The 20,378-nt window shown below is 59.0% G+C and overlaps 1 protein-coding gene across 3 annotated transcripts in view; it reads right to left on the bottom strand.

Moving 5' to 3' along the window:
- Positions 1 to 2,648: 2,648 nt before the first annotated feature.
- The window catches only part of PAX7 (paired box 7), a 133,526-nt gene continuing 115,796 nt past the window's right edge, over positions 2,649 to 20,378 (bottom strand). For 2 of the 3 annotated variants that reach the window (XM_069034822.1, XM_069034821.1), the window contains exons 8-9: positions 8,305 to 8,551; positions 2,649 to 2,764 (exon numbers count right to left, since the gene is read on the bottom strand). In XM_069034822.1, coding sequence (XP_068890923.1) covers positions 2,649 to 2,764; positions 8,305 to 8,551 — 363 coding nt within the window. Of the gene's footprint in view, positions 2,765 to 8,304; positions 8,552 to 16,258; positions 16,325 to 20,378 lie in introns of all 3 variants that reach the window. The other variant, XM_069034820.1, reaches the window with a different exon arrangement.

Here is a 20,378-nt window from a genome sequence, read left to right as displayed (position 1 = left end):
TAAGAGAGGAGATAAGACGAAAGCAGGAGCAGCAGCCAAGCGGTTCCGTGGGATTGAGCCTTTCCTTCTGGTCGAGGAGGAGGGCGTTTGGTTGGGAATTCCAGCGGGAAGGAGGAGGAGGGATCGGCACGGGGTGGAATTCCGGCGGCAGGGAAGGTGCTCCCAGCTGGGGATCGTCAGCGTTCGGCCTCCGAAACGTTGTTAAATACCAGCAAATCTCTCGTTTCAGCAGCTGCTGTGAACGGCGCTGAGAGAAATCCCAGCAGGTGCTTCCGTCACTGCCCCCACTCGTGGCCGGCATGGAGCCACCGTCGATCCCTTTGGGCTTCCTGTTGGGAATGAGTTTCAGCCAGGACTGGAATCCCGCAGGAGCTCTGGGATCGGCTCTGGAGCACAAACACCAAAAGCAGCAGAGGCTCTGCTGCTCTCCAGGATCTCCGGAGCAGCGCAGGGAGAGGCCTCGGGATCACCCGGGCAGCGCAGGGCCTTGGGGCTCCTCCGTCCCCTCCGGGAACCGCGTCCCTTCGGCCTCACCGGCCACGCCCTGCCCCGGGAGAGGATGTGGGAATGGAAGCGCTCCCAGAGCTCTGTGATCCAGGGAATGTTTGGGCTCTGCCGCACGAGCAGAGCCGGGATTTCTGGAGCACTGAGCCTCGGGATTCAGGAGTCACCCCCGCCCGCAGCTCCTGCACGGGAGAGGTGCAGGAAAATCCTCCTGGGAATGTCAAGCCGGCTCTGCCGGAGCTGGGAAGCGAAGCTGATGGGAGCTGATGTGGCTCTGGTGGGACACTGGAATCCAGGACAGGTGAACGTGTCCAGATGGCTGCAGGGACAGTGGCCTGGTGGCTCGGGGTCAGTGGTGTGGGGGCGAGGCAGGGGAAGAACCCGGGGAAATGTTCCAGCTGCGCAGGCTCAGGTGGATTGGGAAGGGTGGAAGGGGCAGAAGGGAGAAGGAGGGAATGTCTCCTTTAGGAATTCCTCCCACCACGGGGTGCCGCAGTGCACAAAAGCAGGAATTTGCTGTCCTAAAGGGGTTCAGGGCATCCCAAAGCCTGACAGCTCATGGGGGCCACTGAACTCTGCCCGTGGCCACAGCACCTCTCACACCTCAGCTCCTCCAAATCTCCCGAACCAGCGCAGGGAGGTGAGGGGGAAACCTCTGCCCCGTTGGGGTCTGCTCAGGAATCGGGATCGTCCCCACAGCCAGAAGGAAAATATTCCACCCCCAAGTGGTGCCCTGCGGGCGTCGGCTGCGTTCGTCCGAGCGGGGACGGGAGAGCAGAAAAGCGGGGGGATAAATCCAGGGAATCTGGCTTAGAGCGGCAGGGAGACCGAGAGAGGCTCCAGCAGCAGAGGGAAGGGCTGAGACTGGGCTGCGGTGGGAGCTGGCGGTGGGTGGATGGGGCGAAGCTTCCTCCTGGCAGCGAGAGAGGAGGGGACGCCTCGGGAAGGTGAATCCCGGCCCTGCAGCGCGGAGAGAGGCGGCTGCGAGCCCCTTCCCGTCCTGGCTGCTGCAAAAACCCCCTCAGCTCGTGTCCCCTGGCCCCACGTCCCTCCCCGGGCGGGGCAGCACCTCCAGACCCGGCTGCGGTCCCTTCCCGGTGACCCCCGTGGCAGAACCCGGCTCTGCGCAGTGGCCCTGCCCTCTCGTCCTTGCTGCCGTGGCCAGCTCAGGGACAGCGGGGCCACCCGGGGCCGTGCCGAGTGTCCCCAGGGTGTCCGCGTGTGTCCGCAGCCCCTCCTCGTGCCCGGCCGGCGCTGTCCGCTCTGCAGCCGTGCTGGGGGTGACAATCAGGTGACAATCGGGTGACAATCAGGTGACAATCGGGTGACAATCGGGTGACAATCGGGTGACAATCCGAACTGGTCCCTCCGAGGAGAAGTGAGCGTCGCTCGTGGCCGTGCCCTGGGTCCCCGCTCCTCCTGCAGCCATTCGCGTTTTCCAAAGGTCCCAGGCTGGCTGGAATTCCGATCCTGCCCCTGCTTAGCAGCAATCCGGCCCGTCCGGCCGTGCTTTGGGAAGCCACCAGTGAGAAGAGAGGCTGGGCTGGGGAAATTTGCTGTCCTTGAATAAATGTTTTTCTGCTTTCGTCCGTCCTTGTGGTTTTTTGTTTGTTTGTTCGTTTGTTTTTTTAAACAAGTCCTTATATTTTGGTCCATAGGTCTTCCGTGGTCCCGATTTACATCACCCTTAATGCTCAGCTGGGTTATTCCTTCCTATACAACATTCACCAAATTTACAGCGATGGAAAGAAAAGGAAACAAAATGAAACATTTCTTTTTTTTTTTTTTTCCCCTCCTTTTCAAGGGGGAAAAAAAAAAGAAAGTAAAAAAAAAAGCTCAATTTGGCTTTGACTGTGCCAGCTACCTAGGGAATGGAAAGTTGGAAAGTCCTGGAGTGTGGGGGAATGCCGTGGCCAGGGGGGTTCGGAGGGAGGGCTGGGACTGGGGTTAATAAATGCACCCAAGCCGTTGTCTCTGGCCACAGGAGGAGTCAGGCCGCAGAGGCCGGACTTGCCTCTGGAATGCTCTGGATTCTTGGAGAGCTGCCCCCTCTTTCCGCAGCTGGGTGGGAGGGGGCCGGGAAGGATCCCTGGGAGGGTGGGTGCTCTCTCCAGAGGCCTCTCCGTGTCCCGCTGCCGGGGCTCTCAGTAGGCCTGGCCCGTCTCCACCGGCAGCAGCCCCAGCACGGCCGAGTGCTCGCCCAGCTTCATGCGGCGCTGCGTGGACAGGCTCACGTTCTTGGCCAGGTAATCCACGGCGGCTGCAGGAGGAGGGAAAAGGGACAGTGAGGACACGGGGGACCTTCGGTGACCAAGACTTTCAGCCCCGCCGAGCAGCGGGGACAGCCCAGGGACTGTCACACACCCTGGGGACATCCCGGGAAGGGGCTCGGAGCTGGGATGGGGCTGCCAGGAGCAGGACAGACCCTGATGGGACTCAGCACAGCCCAGAGACTGTCACCCACATGCCAGGGACATCCCGGGAAGGGGCTCGGAGCTGGGATGGGGCTGCCAGGAGCGGGACAGGCCCTGATGGGACTCGGGGCAGCCCAGGGACTGTCACTCACACCCCAGGGACATCCCGGGAAGGGGCTCAGAGCTGGGATGGGGCTGCCAGGAGCAGGACAGACCCTGATGGGACTCGGGGCAGCCCAGAGACTGTCACCCACATGCCAGGGACATCCCGGGAAGGGGCTCGGAGTGGGGATGGGGCTGCCAGGAGTGGGACAGACCCTGATGGGACTCGGGGCAGCCCAGGGACTGTCACCCAGAGCAGGGATATCCTGGGAAGGGGCTCAGAGCTGGGATGGGGCTGCCAGGAGTGGGACAGACCCTGATGGGACTCAGGGCAGCCCAGGGACTGTCACCCAGAGCAGGGATATCCTGGAAGGGACTCAGAGTGGGGATGGGGCTGCCAGGAGTGGGACAGACCCTGATGGGACGCAGGGCAGCCCAGGGACTGTCACCCAGAGCACGGACATCCTGGGAAGGGGCTCAGAGCTGGGATGGGGCTGCCAGGGATGGGATAGGCCCTGATGGGGCTCACCACAGCCCAGAGACTGTCACCCACCCCAGGGACATCCTGGGAAGGGACTCGGAGCTGGGATGGGGCTGCCAGGAGCGGGACAGACCCTGATGGGATGCAGGGCAGCCCAGGGATTGTCACCCACATGCCAGGGACATCCTGGGAAGGGGCTCGGAGCTGGGATGGGGCTGCCAGGAGCAGGACAGACCCTGATGGGACTCGGGGCAGCCCAGAGACTGTCACCCACATGCCAGGGACATCCTGGGAAGGGGCTCAGAGCTGGGGTGGGGCTGCCAGGGGTGGGATAGGCCCTGATGGGGCTCACCACAGCCCAGAGACTGTCACCCACCCTGGGGACATCCCGGGAAGGGGCTTGGAGCTGGGATGAGGCTGCCAGGAGCGGGACAGGCCCTGATGGGACGCAGGGCAGCCCAGGGACTGTCACCCACATGCCAGGGACATCCCGGGAAGGGGCTCAGAGCTGGGATGGGGCTGCCAGGAGCGGGACAGGCCCTGATGGGACTCAGCACAGCCCAGGGACTGTCACCCACATGCCAGGGACATCCTGGAAGGGACTCGGAGCTGGGATGGGGCTGCCAGGAGCGGGACGCAGGGCAGCCCAGAGACTGTCACCCAGAGCACGGACATCCTGGGAAGGGGGTCAGAGCTGGGGTGGGGCTGCCAGGGGTGGGATAGACCCTGCTGGGACTCAGCACAGCCCAAGGGAGGGAAGGCTCTCGAATCTCCATAAACACCCAAAAAGAGCTAAATTCCACCATGGAAAATGGGGGTTCTGAGGGAGCTGCCTGGAGCTGAGCATGAGCTGAAGGTTTGGGATAAAGCTTCCAGGCTCCTGCTCCCAGGGATGCTGCTGGAAGCGATTCCAGAGATTCCAGCGGAAGCTCACCAGGCCTGGGCTTGGATCTGCCTCGGCCGCTGCTGACTCACGGCTGAGCTCTGCCTCCCTTCATCCCACGGAAAACCTCTTCCCTTGCCTCCATCTGGGAAGGGCGAGCAGCCCCAGCTCCAGAGGGGATGGGAGGTCCCAGCTCCTCCTGCTGCCCCGGGGTGAGGGGACAGGGCTGGGACAGGCCGGTGACACTGCTCATTAGCCGGCCTTCAGTCAAAGTCCCTCTCCCCGCCTCTAATGGCCCCAATTAGATTAATCAGGAGCTGGCAGGAGCTGCCCGATCGGTGCCAATGAGTAAACAAATTTCAGCCATCAACGTCCTGTCACCGGCGGGCCCCAGAGGAGCCCCTTCCACGCACCAATCCTGATTAGACTTGGCAGATCCATTAGAATTCCCTTCACGCTCCTGCGTTCCATCACCGGCATCATTAACGCGGCCCCGGCCTCTGGGAGCGGCCGGCACCGCCCGGATCCGCCATTCCCGCTCCCCTCCGGTGGCGTGGAGCGGCTCTGGAAGCGGCAAGGATCCGGTGGAGCTGCCAGGATGTTGGGATAACCCAACTGGAGCAGCACCAGCGTTGGTTGTGGTGCCTCCACCTTCCACAGGGTTCCACCCCCAGCTCCCGCTCTCATCCAGAACTTTCCCGCTCGGTCTCCTGGTGTTTCAGGGAACCTCGTGGAGCGCTGGCTCTGGGAGGCCGTGGGGAAAGGGGGATTTCACTGCTGGGACAGCGCCGGTGGGGGGTGGTGGCTCTGTCCCCGGTGTCACCCGCGCTGGGTGCTGCTGCGGGAAGGAGGGGGGGGAGCTGCTGGAGCCCACAAAATCGTGGAATGGCCGCTGAGGTTGGAAAAGCCCCCTGAGATCACCGAGTCCAGCCCTTAACCCAGCGCTGCCCAGCCCAGCCCCAAATGCTGTCTCCGAGCATCCAAACCCCATTTTTGGGAGCAGTCCCAGGGATGGCGTCTCCCCGTGCCGGTGCCTGACCACCCTTTCCATGCAGAAATTTCCCCTAAAATCCAACCTGACCCTCCCTCGGGGCTATCTGAGGCCGTTTCCTTTTGTCCTGTCCCTTGTTCCCTGGGAGCAGAGCCCGCCGTGCCCCAGGGAGGAGTTGGGAATTCGATGGCAATCCCATCCTCCTGAAAAACCCCAAAATATTCCTTTCTGCACCAGTGGGGACAGTCCAGAGGCACTGGGGTATCCCAGGCCAAAAGTCAGGGATGAGGTTTGTTGGTTTAATGGGGCAGAAGCCAAAATAAACCCAGAAATTTACAGAAGGGGCTCTGGGTGTTTGTTTGTTTCTTTAAGTGAGAGGGAAAGTGAGGCTGGGTTTGTTTTTGTAAAACTGGGAATGAGGAGAAGTGGGGGGGGGGAGAAGGATTCTCTGCCAGGTCTGGAGGCCATCAGAGCCACAGAGCTGCGATCCCCAAATCCTGGGATTTGGGAAATCCCGAATGTCCCCTGTCACACAGAGCCTGCCCCAACACCATAACCCCCATTTATATTATATATATTATATTATATTATATTATATTATATTATATTATATTATATTATATTATATTATATTATATTATATTATATTATATTATATTATATTATATTATATTATACACTTATTAAATGATCCTATTTATACAATAAAATATTAATTATTATTATTTACACTCATAAAATGATATTATTTATATAATATAATATTGATTATTAATATAATATACTATAATATACTATTCTATACTATACTATACTATACTATACTATACTATACTATACTATACTATACTATAATATAATATATTCTATATAACCACTACATTATATATAATTCAAATAATACCTTGCATTAGCTCATTAACATATTCTCTCACCTAAAAAGCAACCCAAAAAAAAAAGAGTTTTGATGCTTTTGTGCCGCATCAGAGCGGGAAGGAACACCTGATCTGAATAAATGACCCCCGCGGGGGTCACCTCACACTGACGGGCGTTTAAATGGAATCCGAAAGGAAGCGAAGAGCCCCGAAAGGAGGAGGGATTGGAATTCCCTGCAAAGGACTGGGAGAAGCGGGGGGGGGGGGGGGGAAATGTTATTCCAAGGTCAACTGCGCGTGAGGGGCTGCTCTTGGCAGGACCAGCGTCACCAAGGGGGGGGGACAAAAACAGGGACAGGGGGGCCCGGAAAACAACACAGCCAGGGCCGTGCGAGCAGCTCGGGTGAAAATTCCTGCAGCAAAGCGAGACAAACCCTCCTTTCTCCTTCCCTCTCAGCCGCAGCTCGGCCCCCGCCGCCGCCCCCACCCCGTGTTTTATTTTTTACACACGTGGGTGTGACTAACGCCTCGCCCAAGGGAATCTTTATTGGAAATACATGGTATCGGAATTTGTTTAAGATTTTTATCAATAGCACGTGTGTCCAGCCCCGCATCCAGAAGCGAGGGGAAGGTCAGGGGGTCACAGATCAAACTCCCGACAAACAAAAAGAGGAGGGGCGGGGGGGCCGCTATTGATCCCGTCTGCCGCCACAGCCGGTTCTCATTGAGCCCGAGGAGTTCAGGACATTAAAGGGCTCTGACGGGAGCGGGGCAAAGCGCCGCGGCCGAGGGGAGGGAAGGTCAGCGAGGACGGGTCAGCGAGGACGGGTCAGCGAGGACGGGTCAGCGAGGACGGGCAGCGGCCGCGGCAGCGCTCCCGCAGGAAGAGGATGCACCTTTAACCCTCGCCGGGGCAGCGGCGCTCGGAGCGCGCTCGGGGCCGGGGGAACGCGGCAGGTGAGAGGCGGCCGGGTGGCCCTGTCACCCCAACTGCCTGTCCCTGTCACCCAGAGGGGACAGCACCCCCGGCCGGGTGTCCCTGTCACCCGAACTGCCTGTCCCTGTCACCCAGTGGGGATAGCACCCCCGGCCGGGTGGCCCTGTCACCCGAACTGCCTGTCCCTGTCACCCAGAGGGGACAGCACCCCCGGCCGGGTGTCCCTGTCACCCGAACTGCCTGTCCCTGTCACCCAGTGGGGATAGCACCCCCGGCCGGGTGGCCCTGTCACCCGAACTGCCTGTCCCTGTCACCCAGTGGGGATAGCACCCCCAGCTGGCTGTCCCTGTCACCCAACTGGGCTGTTCCCGTCACCCAGACAGGACAGCACCCCGGGCCGGGCTGTCCCTGTCACCCCCTGCCAGAATGACTCCCCTGACTGGGCTGTGCCTGTTACCTGGATGGGCCGTCCCTGTCACCCAGCCAAGATAACACCTCCAGCTGGACGGTCCCTGTCACCCAACTGGGCTGTCCCTGTCACCCAGCGGGAATAACAACCCCGGCCGGGCTGTCCCTGTCACCCAGCGAGGACAACATCCCCAGCTGGGCTGTCCCTGTCACCCCCGACCAGCCTGTCCTTGTCACCCAGCCGGGACAGCACCTTGAGCCAGGCTGTCCCTGTCACCCAGCGGGGACAACACTCCTGGCCAGGCTGTCCCTGTCACCTGAACTGTCTGTCCCCATCACCCAGCGGGAATAACAACCCCGGCCGGGTGTCCCTGTCCCCCCCTGCCCGGCTCCCGCAGCCTCCCAGCTCCCAGGGGCAGGCTCAGGATCCCAATCCCAGCTCTCCCAGAGCCCCAGGAGAACTGGGGAATGAGAAGGGGGCCGGAGTTTGCCCTTTGCTGACAGAAAGGTTTCCCCTCAAACATTTCATTGAGGGTTTCACACTGAGCCGCAAGGGGAGGAGCAATCCGTGACAGAGCAGATCCCCTTTTTACCTCCAGACGGACAAACTTCCACAGGCACCCCACCCAACCGACGGAATTTGGATAAATCGGTGCATCCACACCTTCCCCCGCTCCCCGGGAAGGGGCAGGCCCAGCCTGGCACTCACTCTGGCCGTACTGGCCGTACTGGTAGCCGGCCACGGGGTCCACGCTGTAGCTGGTGGTGCTGTAGGTGGGGGGACAGTAGGACTGCGAGGTCGGGAGGCTCTCCACGGACTTGATGGAGTCGCTGCGCTGGCTGCAGCTGGCCGAGATGGGGTTGGTGGTGTCCAGGCCGCCGTGGAGGGGAGAGATGGAGAAATCGGCCTGGGGCTGCGGCGGGACCCCGCTGGGGTTGCTCAGGATGCTCATCACCTGCAGAGAGACACCGGAGAGAGCGTCAGGGGCCGGGGGGGGAGGAAAACAGCCCCGAAATGGTGCTTTGTGATAGGGAAACAGTCCAAAAAATGGTGCTTTTTAATGGGAAAACAGCCACAAAAATTGGTGCTTTTTCATAGGAAAAGAGCTACTAAAACGGTGTTTGGTAATAGGAAAACAGCCCCAAAATTGTGGTTTTTAATGGGAAAACAGCCCCAAAATGGTGCTTTTTAATAGGAAAACAGCCACAAAAATTGCTTTTTCATAGGGAAAGAGCTACTAAAATAGTGCTTTTTAATGGGAAAACAGCCCAAAATGGTGCTTTGTGATAGGAAAACAGCCATAAATTTGGTGCTTTTTAATAGGAAAACAGCCCAAAAATGGTATTTTGTAATAGGAAAACAGCCCCAAAATGGTGCTTTCTGATAGGAAAACAGCCCCAGATTGGTGTTTCGTGATGGACAACGTCCAAATGGGTCTGGCCAGGTGGGAGAGCCGAGCTCTGCTCCCCCCAACCTCCCCAGGCAGCCCCCACAGCCTCAGGGCTCTCCTTGGAAGTCCTGAACGGGGAGAACAAGAAGTTCCTCCTCAGCCCACTCGGGCTTCAGGGATATTTTGCCGCCCTGCCAGGGACGAGCACGGGAGCCACAGAGAACAGGGAGAAAAATCCTGATTTTCCTAAAGAAACGATGAGAGGACAGCGCCTTTTTTGGGAAGTCAGAGCAGGGCTTGCTCTGCAGAGCTGCCCAGCCGAAGCAGATCAAACCCTCGCTGGCTTTGATGCAGCTTTAGGGGCTGAAATGTCCAAGTTCTCTTTGCCCCCAAATGTTAAAGGGTAACAGGTCCTGGTCCGGCTCGTTTCAGTGCTTGGTTGGAAAATGTAATTAAATTTGCACACAAGAAACCTTCCTGCTTGGAGACCTGAACCAGATGAGCTAATTAGGGTTTTGTTGGTTTTGGGGTTTTTTTTCTTTTCTCCCCCTTTTTTTTTTTTTTTTTTCCGAAAAAGAAAAAGCCAGATTTGTTCCCGGGGCTGAGCTCGGGGTGAGGCTCTGCCCTTCACACGGGGACCCTGATCCCGGCAGGGATCAGCAGGATTTCCCCGGGGTAATTCCGAGTTCAGGGTGTTTTGCAGGAGCCAGGGAAGGGCCGAGGGTTCCTGAAGCCTCTCGGGCTGCGGAGGGGGGAGAGGGGACAGGGGACGGTCACCTCGGGGGGCCCGGCCGGCGCTCAGATGCTGAGCGGCACCAAATCTCCGAATTTAGCATAACCTTATTGACATCAATTAAAGTGGCAAATTGGAAATATTTGGAGCCTGGCAAGTGGTAAAATGAGCCCTTTATCCCCCGGCAGCGGCCTGGTGAGCTTTTGTGCCGGGGCTGCATTCTCGGCAGGGACACGGGGGGGGTTGATGGGGCCGAGGTTCCCCTTCCTGCTCACCCCGACACCTTCCCCGGCCCCTCCTCCCTCACCTTCGGGATGAATGCCCAGCCACGAGCTGGCCTCTGCTTTCTAAAGCATCTCCTCCTCCCCCCGGAAGGGCTCGGGAGAGCTGCAAAGATGCTTTGCCTTGATGGAAAATCCCCTCCTGCCTCAGCTCCTCCGCGGGCGTTGGTCCGCGAGGGGAATTCGGGAGCGGGGGGTTGCTTAAAATCCTGGAAAATCCATCTAACCCCGAGCCCGGGGCTCGCCTGGGGTGTGGGATTTGGGGCACGGGAAAGAGGTTGAAGCGAGGGATGGGCTCGTTGCCCCCAGTCAGGGCTCACTGAGCCCCAGCCCGGACTCACTGACCCCGATCCTGGGCTCACTGACCCCCCCAGAGAGAGCTCACTGATCCCCAGCACGGGCTCACTGACCACCCCCCTCCTCCTCCTCCTCCAGCCTTTCCACCCCGCACCGAGCTCAGATATTGCTGCTGCTTCCCAAAAGTTAAGCCAGGCTCGGCTGTCCCCACACCGAGGCTTAGCCAGAGCCTAAACCGGCTCTCCAGAGCCTCCAGGCTCAGCTCATCGCAGGGATGAAGGCCCAAGGTGCCTCGATGAAGATGTTCAGCCCGAACTCGGAGCCAGAATGTGCCCGTGGAGCTCCCTGGCCCGCGGCAGCCCAAGGCCTGGGGGGGTGAGGAGGGGAATATAAATATTCAGGGGGGTGGATTAATCCAGGACTGGGGCTGCCATGCTGCCCTGGGGGGTGGAACACAGACCCCTCTGCCCCCCGGCTCCTGCGGGAGCAGGGAAATCACGGAAGGGCAGCCTGGAGTGGCTTTTCCAGCTGCAGAGTTATTTGTGGGCTCCCCCTAAAGCAGGGTCACGAACTCTGATCCGGCTCAGCCCCCAATCCCCTCGGTGCAGGGAGAGCTCTGGCCTGGAGCATCCCCCGGGCTGGAGGTGCCGGATCTCTGTCCTGAGGGACGCCCAGGACCCTCCCCCGGCGGCGCCCGGAGGCGGCTGGGGTGAATTCACGAGCGGAACCGGGCGTTTAGAACAATAAACATGCACGGAAAACACAGACGAGTGGATGGTGAGTTGTTTTTGGGAAGCTCTGCCCTTTCTCCTGAGCTGTCCAGGCCTGGAAGTGCTGCCTGGCTGGGGGTGTGAGCCAAGCCCTGCAGGTGCAGAGGAGATTTTGTGCGCTGGGCAGCGAAAGGCGACTGGAATCACTCAGGGAGCAGCGGGGTTTGTGTGCTCTCCCTCCTGGCCGTGTCCCCAAGGGTCCCTCAGCTGCTTTTTATTACCCCGAGGAAAGGCAAGGCCCCCCAAGCCAGCGAGAGCCGCATTAACCCTTCCTTTCAGAAAAACAGGGGGTGGAAAGCAACGCTGGCAAATGAAAGCCAGATTCACACTCCAGATCCAGGGAGCGGAGCGGATGCTTCCACAAATCCTGCTGAGAAAAAGGGATTGGCTTCAAGCAGTGGGAATTGGGAGCAGCTCCTAATCCCAGCTCTGCCCCTGGGGAAGTCACTCCAGGCCGGCCTCAGCTCCGGCAGCCCCGGTCCCAGGGAGTTCCCAGTGCCTGTTCCCCCCCTGGAATCCCTGCAGGGAGGACAGCTCAGCCCGGCCCAAGGCCCCTCTCTGGGAAGGACCGGCTGAATTTCCCTCTGGGAATCCCTAGTGGGAACATCAGGATCCGGGATTCCCTCCCAGCCCTGCCTGGGTGGGGAACGGGTTCGTGGTTGGGCAGAGGCTGGAGCAGGGGATCCATCCCAGGGCAATGCTCCCACAGTTTTGGGGTGGGGATCCATCCCAGATCGATGCTCCCACAGATTTGGGGTGGGGGATCCATCCCAGATCGATGCTCCCATGGATTTGGGGTGGGGGATCCATCCCAGTGGGGTGTTCCCACAGTTTTGGGGTTGGGATGCTCATCCCAGCCCGATGCTCCCATGGATTTGATGTGGGGATGTCTGTCCCAGATCGATGCTCCCATGGATTTGGGATGGCGATCCATCCCAGCTGGATGCTCCCACAGTTTTGGGGTGGGGATCCATCCCAGCCCGATGCTCCCATGGATTTGGTGTGGGGATGCCTGTCCCAGATCGATGCTCCCATGGATTTGGGGTTGGGGATGCCCATCCCAGCTGGATGCTCCCATGGATTTGGGTGGGGGATCCATCCCAGCTGGATGCTCCCGTGGATTTGGGGTTGGGATGCCCATCCCAGCTGGATGTTCCCATGGATTTGGGGTTGGGATGCCCATCCCAGCTGGATTTTCCCATGGATTTGGGGTGGCCGAGGGGACCCTGACAGCTCAGCTGAGCCCCCAAACTCTCTGGTCCCTCTCCAAGAACGCTGCCCACAGGAAGCCCCAGCCCTTCCCAGACAGGCTGGGAGGGATTTGGGGCCAAGCTCCCCGAGCTCTGCATGGGTTCTGCTGAGGGCAGCTCCGATTTTCCCCACGCCAGGACACAAAGGTGTTTGGATAACGAGAGAGAAGCGGAGATTCCTGTTCTCTCCTTGCCACCCAGCACGGAAAACCTGCAGGCCTGTGTTCCCTGACTTCTCCTTCCAGCTGGAGAAACTCATTTTCCAGGCAACTTTTGAACTCTGGATCCCCTCCTCAAGAATGCAAAGTCCTTCTGCCTTTCCTTTCTGACCTTGCTGGCTTCTAATTTATGACTTCTTGGTGCATTATCATGACTAACCAAAAATCAATACCCACTCCACATCTGCAAGGTTTTATCTGCAGGGAGATCTGCTCCCTGTCCATCACCAGGACTGACAGCCATCCCTTTCCCTCCCTCTCATCCCCGTCCTCTCCCTTTCCCCGTGCCTTTTCCTGTCCCAAATCCATCCCGTGGGCTCACACTTGGCGCCAGGAGCTTTCAGCTCCCTCTCCCGAGGTCACCTTTGTGGTGGGGAGGAGCAGGGAGAGGTCCCGAGGCGTTGGGGAGCCCAAGGTTGATGCACAAAGACCCTCCTGGATGAAAGCAGCAGCTCCCCCCTCACCTCCTGCTGCTGCCTCCCTCCCCACCCTCCTCGGCAGCTCCCCCCCGTTCCCCCCCGGGACGTTTCATCACTCTCTCCCCTACTTTAAAAGAAGGGGAGTTAAAAAAATGTAATTAATTCCCTCCGTTTCTGAGCTGGCCCTCAGGGCCTCTGGCCGTGGAAGCTGCGGCAGGGGAAATGTGCACCCTTTATGATAAACGGAGGCGGCTTTGGGGAGGGAAGCGCAATTAGGACCTTCCAGCTGGGCAATCAGGATCCGGGTTTTAGGACGGGGGGGGGGGGGGTCAGGAGGGGCTGGAGGGGCACCCGAGTGATGGGGAGAGATAAGGGATGGAGAAGGGGAGGGCAGCGCCCAGGTTCAGTGGCCAGGCCTTGGCCAGCTGCTGCTCCTCGGTGGCTTCCGAGATCCACGGGACATCCTCAGAGTGGCCACGGCTCCTTCCCTGCCTTGGCAACTTCTCAAGGCCACCGGGTGACCCCCACTGGCTCCTGGACATGGCAGAGACACATCTGGGGACACAGCTGGGGACACGGTGGGGACATGTTCAGGGACACATCCAGGGACAATCCTGGGACATGTCCAGGGACACACTCAGGGACACACCTGGGGACACATCCAGGGACACGGTGGGGACATGTCCAGGGACACACTGAGGACACAGCCAGGGACACGGTGGGGACACATCTGGAGACACATCACACTCAAGGACACACCTGGGTACATGGTGGGGACATATCCAGCGACACATCCGGGGACATGTCAAGGGACACACTCAAGGACATCCAGAGACACAGCCAGGGACACATCCGGGGACACATCGAAGACACATCTGGGGACACATCCAGGGACACAGCCAGGGACACATCCGGGGACAATCCAGGGACACATCTGGGGACACATCACACTCAAGGGCACACATGGGGACACGGTGGGGACACGTCCAGTGACACATCTGGGGACATGTCGAGGGACACACTCAAGGACATCCAGGGACACAGCCAGGGACAGACCCAGGGACACATCCAGGGACACGGTGGGGACATGTCCAGGGACACACTGAGGACACATCTGGGGACACATCACACTCAAGGACACACATGGGGACACGGTGGGGACACATCCAGCGACACATCCGGGGACATGTCAAGGGACACACTCAAGGACATCCAGGGACACAGTGAGGACACATCTGGGGACAATCCTGGGCCACATCCAGTGACAGACCTGGGGACACATCTGGGGACACATCACACCCAGGGACACAGCCAGCAACACGGTGGGGACACACCCAGGGACACACCCAGGGACACACCCGGGGACACATCCAGGGACACAGTGAGGACACATCTGGGGACACACCCGGGGACACATCCGGGGACACGGTGGGGACACACTCAGAGACACACTAGGGACACATCCTGGGACACAGCCATGCCCAGGGTGCTGCAGTGCTCCGCGAACGCGAGCGGGGGGACACCAGGGCTCTGAGAAGACCAAACCCCAGCAGACGAGGGGCTGGGGCGGGGCAGGAATTGCCTGGGATGTGCCTGGAATGTGCCCGGGATGTCCCCGGGCTGTCCCTGGGATGTGCCCGGGGTGTCCCTGGGATGTGCCTGGGATGTGTCTGGGATGTGCCTGAGATGTTTCCCGGGAATGGGGAGAAATCCTCCCTCTCTGGAAAAAAGCTGGGAATGGGATCAAGGCTGGGACTTTTCCAGGCCACACCAGACAAGAAGCACTGGGAAATTCTCGGCCGGGGAAGCTGAAATCTCTCCAGGTTTCAGCTTCTGCGCTGTTCCCACTTCACTTCCCAGGGCACGGAAAATCCACCTGCTGGGAAACCTGCTGGATCTCCGGGATTTACTGAGGACAAGGACCAAGCTCTCCCACTTCCTCCAGGAGGGAACTCAGCCCCTGCCGCCCGTGGCTGCTCCAGGTCGTGCCCTGCCCTCCCAGTTTTTGGGGTGAACCCAGCTCAACCTTTCCCATTGTTCTTTCCCATCCTGCTCCGTTCATCTGCTCCTGCTCCCCAGCAGAGGGAAAACCCTTCCCCACATTAAAGCTTTTTGATCTCCGTGGATTCATTTCCACTTGGCGGGAAGAGGAAGAGTCGATTATTCCGTACATACATTAAACGGGAACAAAATGAAGAGGTGACTGCAGGACAACTGAAAGCCGAAGAAAGAGTTCGGAGGAGATAAATACACTTTCCCCAAAGATCTCCACTTGAAAGGAGGATAAATATATGCAAATATGCCCCTAGGTAGGACTAGAATGGCTCGTGTGGCAATCGCTAGCGCTGCGCTCACAAAACCAAGCAATTAATTTCGAATAGCTTCTAAATCACCAGAGCCAGCCGAGCTGGATCCCAACGCTCCCAACCAAGCACCCACTAAATTCGCTTTGCAGTCGAGGATTCACACTTGCTGCACCTGGGAAAATGCCTGAGCCGGGATCGGGATGCAGCTCCTCACATCCCAGACAGATCTTGGAGCAAACGGGAGCTCTGTGATGGGGGTTGGTGGGCGTGGGGGTGTTCCCAAGGTTTCTGGAGGTGTTTTCCAAGCCCAGTGATCCCCTCAGCCTCCCTCCGGGGTGACCTCGGTGACCTCGAGCACAGTCCTGGCCCTCTCGGGCGTAACCGAGGCTGTGGTCGGAGTCTCCACTTGGATTTTGGGAGGATTCAGGGTTAACAAACCCGGGCTGCTCCCGGGGTGTTCATCCCCCTCCACGAGCTGAGAAGAGCAGCAGAGGAGCTCCCACAACCCCACAGCTCCTCCTGCTACCGGGCTGCTGCTGGGGAGCTGTGACATCCCCATTTCCTGCCCCAAACCTCCACTGGGAAACCGTGTGGAGCGCTGGGAACGGGACGTGACGTGCCCAAATCCTTCATTCCCTACATCCCCCTGGGACAGGGCACACCAGACCCCTCTGAAGCAGTCCCAAACAGCAAACAACCAACCCAGGAATGCCATTGGCGCCTTCCCGCACTTTAAACATCCCAGGGATGTTCCAGCGCCGGGGAAAAAGGGGTCTGGGACACGGCAGGTGACATGGAAATGAGTCTGTGCCCTACAATGGCCCTGCTCCGCCGGATGGATGGGAAGCTGCCACACACCGACGATGGAGAGGGCTCGGGGAGGTGCCGGGGGTGGGATGGAGCCGGGAATGCGATGGCAAAGCGGAGCCACAGGGGCTGCCCGAGGGAGCAGGAGGAGGAGGAGGAGGAGCGGGGAAAAGGCAGTGGGAAGTTGTTACCTGATTGTTCAGAGCTATGGTGAGGTTCCAGCGGGAGCACTGCATCTTGTTTTGGGCACCCTGCTTCTGTAGGGATGTACAAATTACAGACAAGGTCTGAGGAAAAGGTTCTAAGCTACACAGAAAGAACGGGAAGGTCTCGGCTGGAGGGGGAAGAGGAACGGCTTCGGCGCGGGTGCTCTGGGAAGGAGCAGCGGGAATCCCACACGGGAATCGGAAGCACCGCGGGGTCAAACGTCCACTAAGGGCTCTGAGAAATCCCGCGGGAGAAGCGGCGTTCGGAGGGGAAGAGTGGGAATTACGTTAAAAACTGCTTGGTCCAGAAACGCGAGCCACGGTCCCGGGCTTTGGGACACTGAGCTGGGCTTTGAGACACCCAGCTGGGCTTTGGGACACCAAACTCAGCTTTGGGACACAAAACTCAGCTTTGGAACACCCAACTGGGCTTTGGGACACCCAACTGGGCTTTGGGACACCCAAACTCAGCTTTGGGACACCCAACTGAGCTTTGGGACACCCAACTGGGCTTTAGGACACCCAACTCGGCTTTGGGACGCCCAACTGGGCTTTGGGACACCCAACTCGGCTTTGGGATGCCCAACTCAGCTTTGGGACACCCAACTCAGGTTTGGGATGCCAAACTCAGCTTTGGGACACCAAACTGGGCTTTGGGAAACCAAATTCAGCTTTGGGACACCAAACTCAGCTTTGGGACACCAAACTGGGCTTTGGGACACCCAACTCAGCTTTGGGACACCCAACTGAGCTTTGGGACACCAACTGGGCTTTGGGACACCCAACTGGGCTTTGGGACACCCAGCTGGGCTTTGGGACACCCAACTGGGCTTTAGGACACCCAACTGGGCTTTGGGACACCCAACTGGGCTTTGGGAAACCAAATTCAGCTTTGGGACACCAAACTCAGCTTTGGGACACCAAACTGGGCTTTGGGACACCCAACTCAGCTTTGGGACACCCAACTGGGCTTTGGGACACCAAACTGGGCTTTGGGACACCCAACTGGGCTTTGGGACACCAAACTCAGCTTTGGAACACGAGCCACGGTCCCTGGCACTGCGACACCAAACTCTGCTGTGCCCCAGAGAAAAGCAGGGGGCAAAGGCCTGGCCAGGCTGGATCAGCAGGGAGGAAACACAAAGAGGTTCTGTGGGGTGGGGTGGGGGCTGGGGGAGGCCAGCGGGGTCCCAGGTCTATGGCCATCGATTTCACCGACCGGGAAAAGCCGGGAGAGAGCAGCTCCTCCCTACCAGAACCGGGAGAGACTCGAGCGCCTCGACACCCCAAACTCTCCCAGGGCTCCGATGTCGGGCACTGGCGGGCAGCTCCCCTCAGGGAAGGGGCCGTTTGTGCTCTACCACCCACCAGCACCATGGCTTGTCTCATGGCACAGCAGCACGGAGCGTTTTCCCTGATTTCCTTGGGATTGCCGCGAAGTTTCATAGAGGAAAACCGGGATAAGGCCCGGGATTCCCCCATGTGCCGCTCAGCGGACGAAGCTACCCCGTCCTCCCGATTTTTAAGTCACCAAAAATCACCCAACTCCATCCTGGTGCTGCTTCCATCCTCCACGGATTGAATCCTACGCTTCTCCGTGAATGTATTGGAAGGGAAAGTGTCCACGGGAAAATCCCCCTGCTGAAATGGGAAGCGTCTCTGGGACGCTTCACCCCGCGTGTCCGTGGCAGGGATGTGAATCCCTGCTCGTGGAGTTTGGGAACAAAATCACCCGGGATGGGAAAGCAGGAAGGCAGAACCATGGGAAACTGGAATTCCTGAACATTCCCAAACCAATGGAAGGATTTAGGGTTGGAAATGGGCCGGGTTTGTGGCTTCTGGGTCCGTTTTGGGTAAGCTCAGACTGGCTGGGGGCAGGTGGGGAAGGAAAAGCTTTGGGGGCTTGGTGAGGGATACGAAATGCCAAGAAAGACACAAACACAGCCCGAGGTTCCCTAAAAACCTGTCCTAAACCTGTGGCTGTGCAGCGAGAGCGGCACCGAGGGGACCCCACGCAGCCCAGCCGGGTCTCAGTGAATTCCAGCTGCTTTCGGAACTGGAACCTCTCTTATTCCTCTTGGAGTCCAACAAAGCCGGACCCAAATTCACGCCAAGGTCTCCTCTTCACCTCCTCCCTTTTCCTCCCTCCCTGGTTTCATTCCCATTCCCATTCCCGGCCATGCCCACTGCCCCTGCAGCCCCCACGGTGCTTCCAAACATATCCTGGGATGCTCTGAGCCCTTTTCAGGCCCCTCTGCACCCACTTTTCTCTGAGAGTGTGGGGGAGCCTCTGTCAGTTCTGTCCAAGCCTAAGAATGACCAAAAAAGGGCCAAAAGTGCTGCAGATAAAACCGAGGGATCATTAAAATCCCTCCCAAAAACCCCAGCAGGCGCAGGCTCCCAGGAATACCCAGAATTTATGGGATTTACCCCTTCCATGAACAGCCCTGACCCAACCCTGGCACGCTCACCCACTCCCAAATTCTCCCTCCTGGTCCTTGAACCACGAGTGGGAATGGTCACGAACCACGAGTGGGAATCCTGGAGCGGCGGAGGGAGGAGGAGGAAGAGGGTTGATTGTGCATGAAGGATTTGTGAAATGATCCCAATTCCCCTCTCGGCTGAGGGGAAAAGCCAGGCCGGGCTGAGCCGTGCCCGTCACGTCCCCGCTGCCGGGCGGCAAACGAGTCCTGACGCACAATTGGGATTTATTAAATGACATCCAACAACTGTCTGTGAAAGGAGCTGCACCACAAAGAAACCCCCGCGGCACCGCCGGGCCCCGGGCGAGGCTGCTCCATGCGCTGATAGCCCCGCTCCGTGCGCTGATAGCCCCGTGCGCTGATAGCCCCGCTCCGTGCGCTGATAGCCCCGTGTGCTGATAGCCCCGTGCGCTGATAGCCCCTCTCCGTGCGCTGATAGCCCCCGCTTCGTGTGCTGATAGCCCCGCTCCATGTGCTGATAGCCCTGCTCCAAGTGCTGATAGCCCCGTGCGCTGATAGCCCCGCTCCGTGTGCTGATAGCCCTGCTCCATGTGCTGATAGCCCCGTGCGCTGATAGCCCCGCTCCGTGTGCTGATAGCCCCGTGTGCTGATAGCCCCGCTCCGTGCGCTGATAGCCCCGGCCCAGGGCTCCTCTCTGCCTCCCTCCCTCTCTCTGATCAATCCCGGGCTGTAATCAGTTAAGGCCCGGCTTAAGCGCGGTGTAAGGGACACCCGCTCAGCCCAGGCGCTGCCTACGGGGCTCCCGGCGTCGATCGGGAGAGGTCACGGGGAGAGATTTCCGAAATCCCAGAGCTCGTTCCTGCCCCTCAGACGGGAGAAACCTGGCAGGATTCACTCGCCCCCACCCCAAATTCTACCTGGCCCTGATCCCAAACTCCTGGTTCCGAACAGCACGCGGGGTTTGGATCCAAACACGCCCGCGCCGGCTCCCCTCTGACTGACAGCGCTGGTGAGTTCAGCAAGTGCAGCGCTGGCCGAGCACCGAGCACTGAATGGCCCCAGCTGGCCAAAGAAAGGGAAAATCCCGTCGCCAGCTCCTGGTTTGCTCGCTTTCCCCATTCCAGGAGTTTTTTAGGGTGAGGGTTTCTCTTCCCAGCTCGCCCCAAAGACTGAGCAGGATCGCAGGCGATGCTCGGCTCCGGTTGGGTTTTCTGAGGCCGCCACAGTGGGAGGGAATTTTTAAAGTCAGGACCTCTTTTTCCTTCACCCAAAGGAAAATCCCAGCTCCCGAATCCAAGGAAATGCCTTTCCCAGCCCTGCACGGTGCCACGTGCTCTCCCCGTGCTGCTGGGGAGCACTGCGGTGTTTCAGGAGGCAAATACGACCTTCTAAACCCTCCCAGAAAATCGGGAATCAGGGATAATGGAGCTACATCCACCACGGAGCAGAGTCTGTAGTGTAAACAGTGGGAAGGAAGTGGGATCCCGGCTGAAAACCGGGATGAAGGAGCACCGCCCCTGGAGTTCGGATGCTCCAGCTCAGCCACCTCTTTCCCTGCTCTGCTCCAGCCTTTCCTTTCCCTCCAGGAAGGGCCATTCCCAGAGATGGTGCAGGGAAAAAGGAGCCCTTTGTGTTCCCTCTTTGTCATCACCTGCCCGCTG

The sequence above is a fragment of the Aphelocoma coerulescens genome, chromosome 21, assembly GCF_041296385.1.
Source record: "Aphelocoma coerulescens isolate FSJ_1873_10779 chromosome 21, UR_Acoe_1.0, whole genome shotgun sequence".
Classification (NCBI taxonomy): Eukaryota; Metazoa; Chordata; class Aves; order Passeriformes; family Corvidae; genus Aphelocoma; species Aphelocoma coerulescens.
This window is presented reverse-complemented; position numbering and strand designations above follow the sequence as displayed.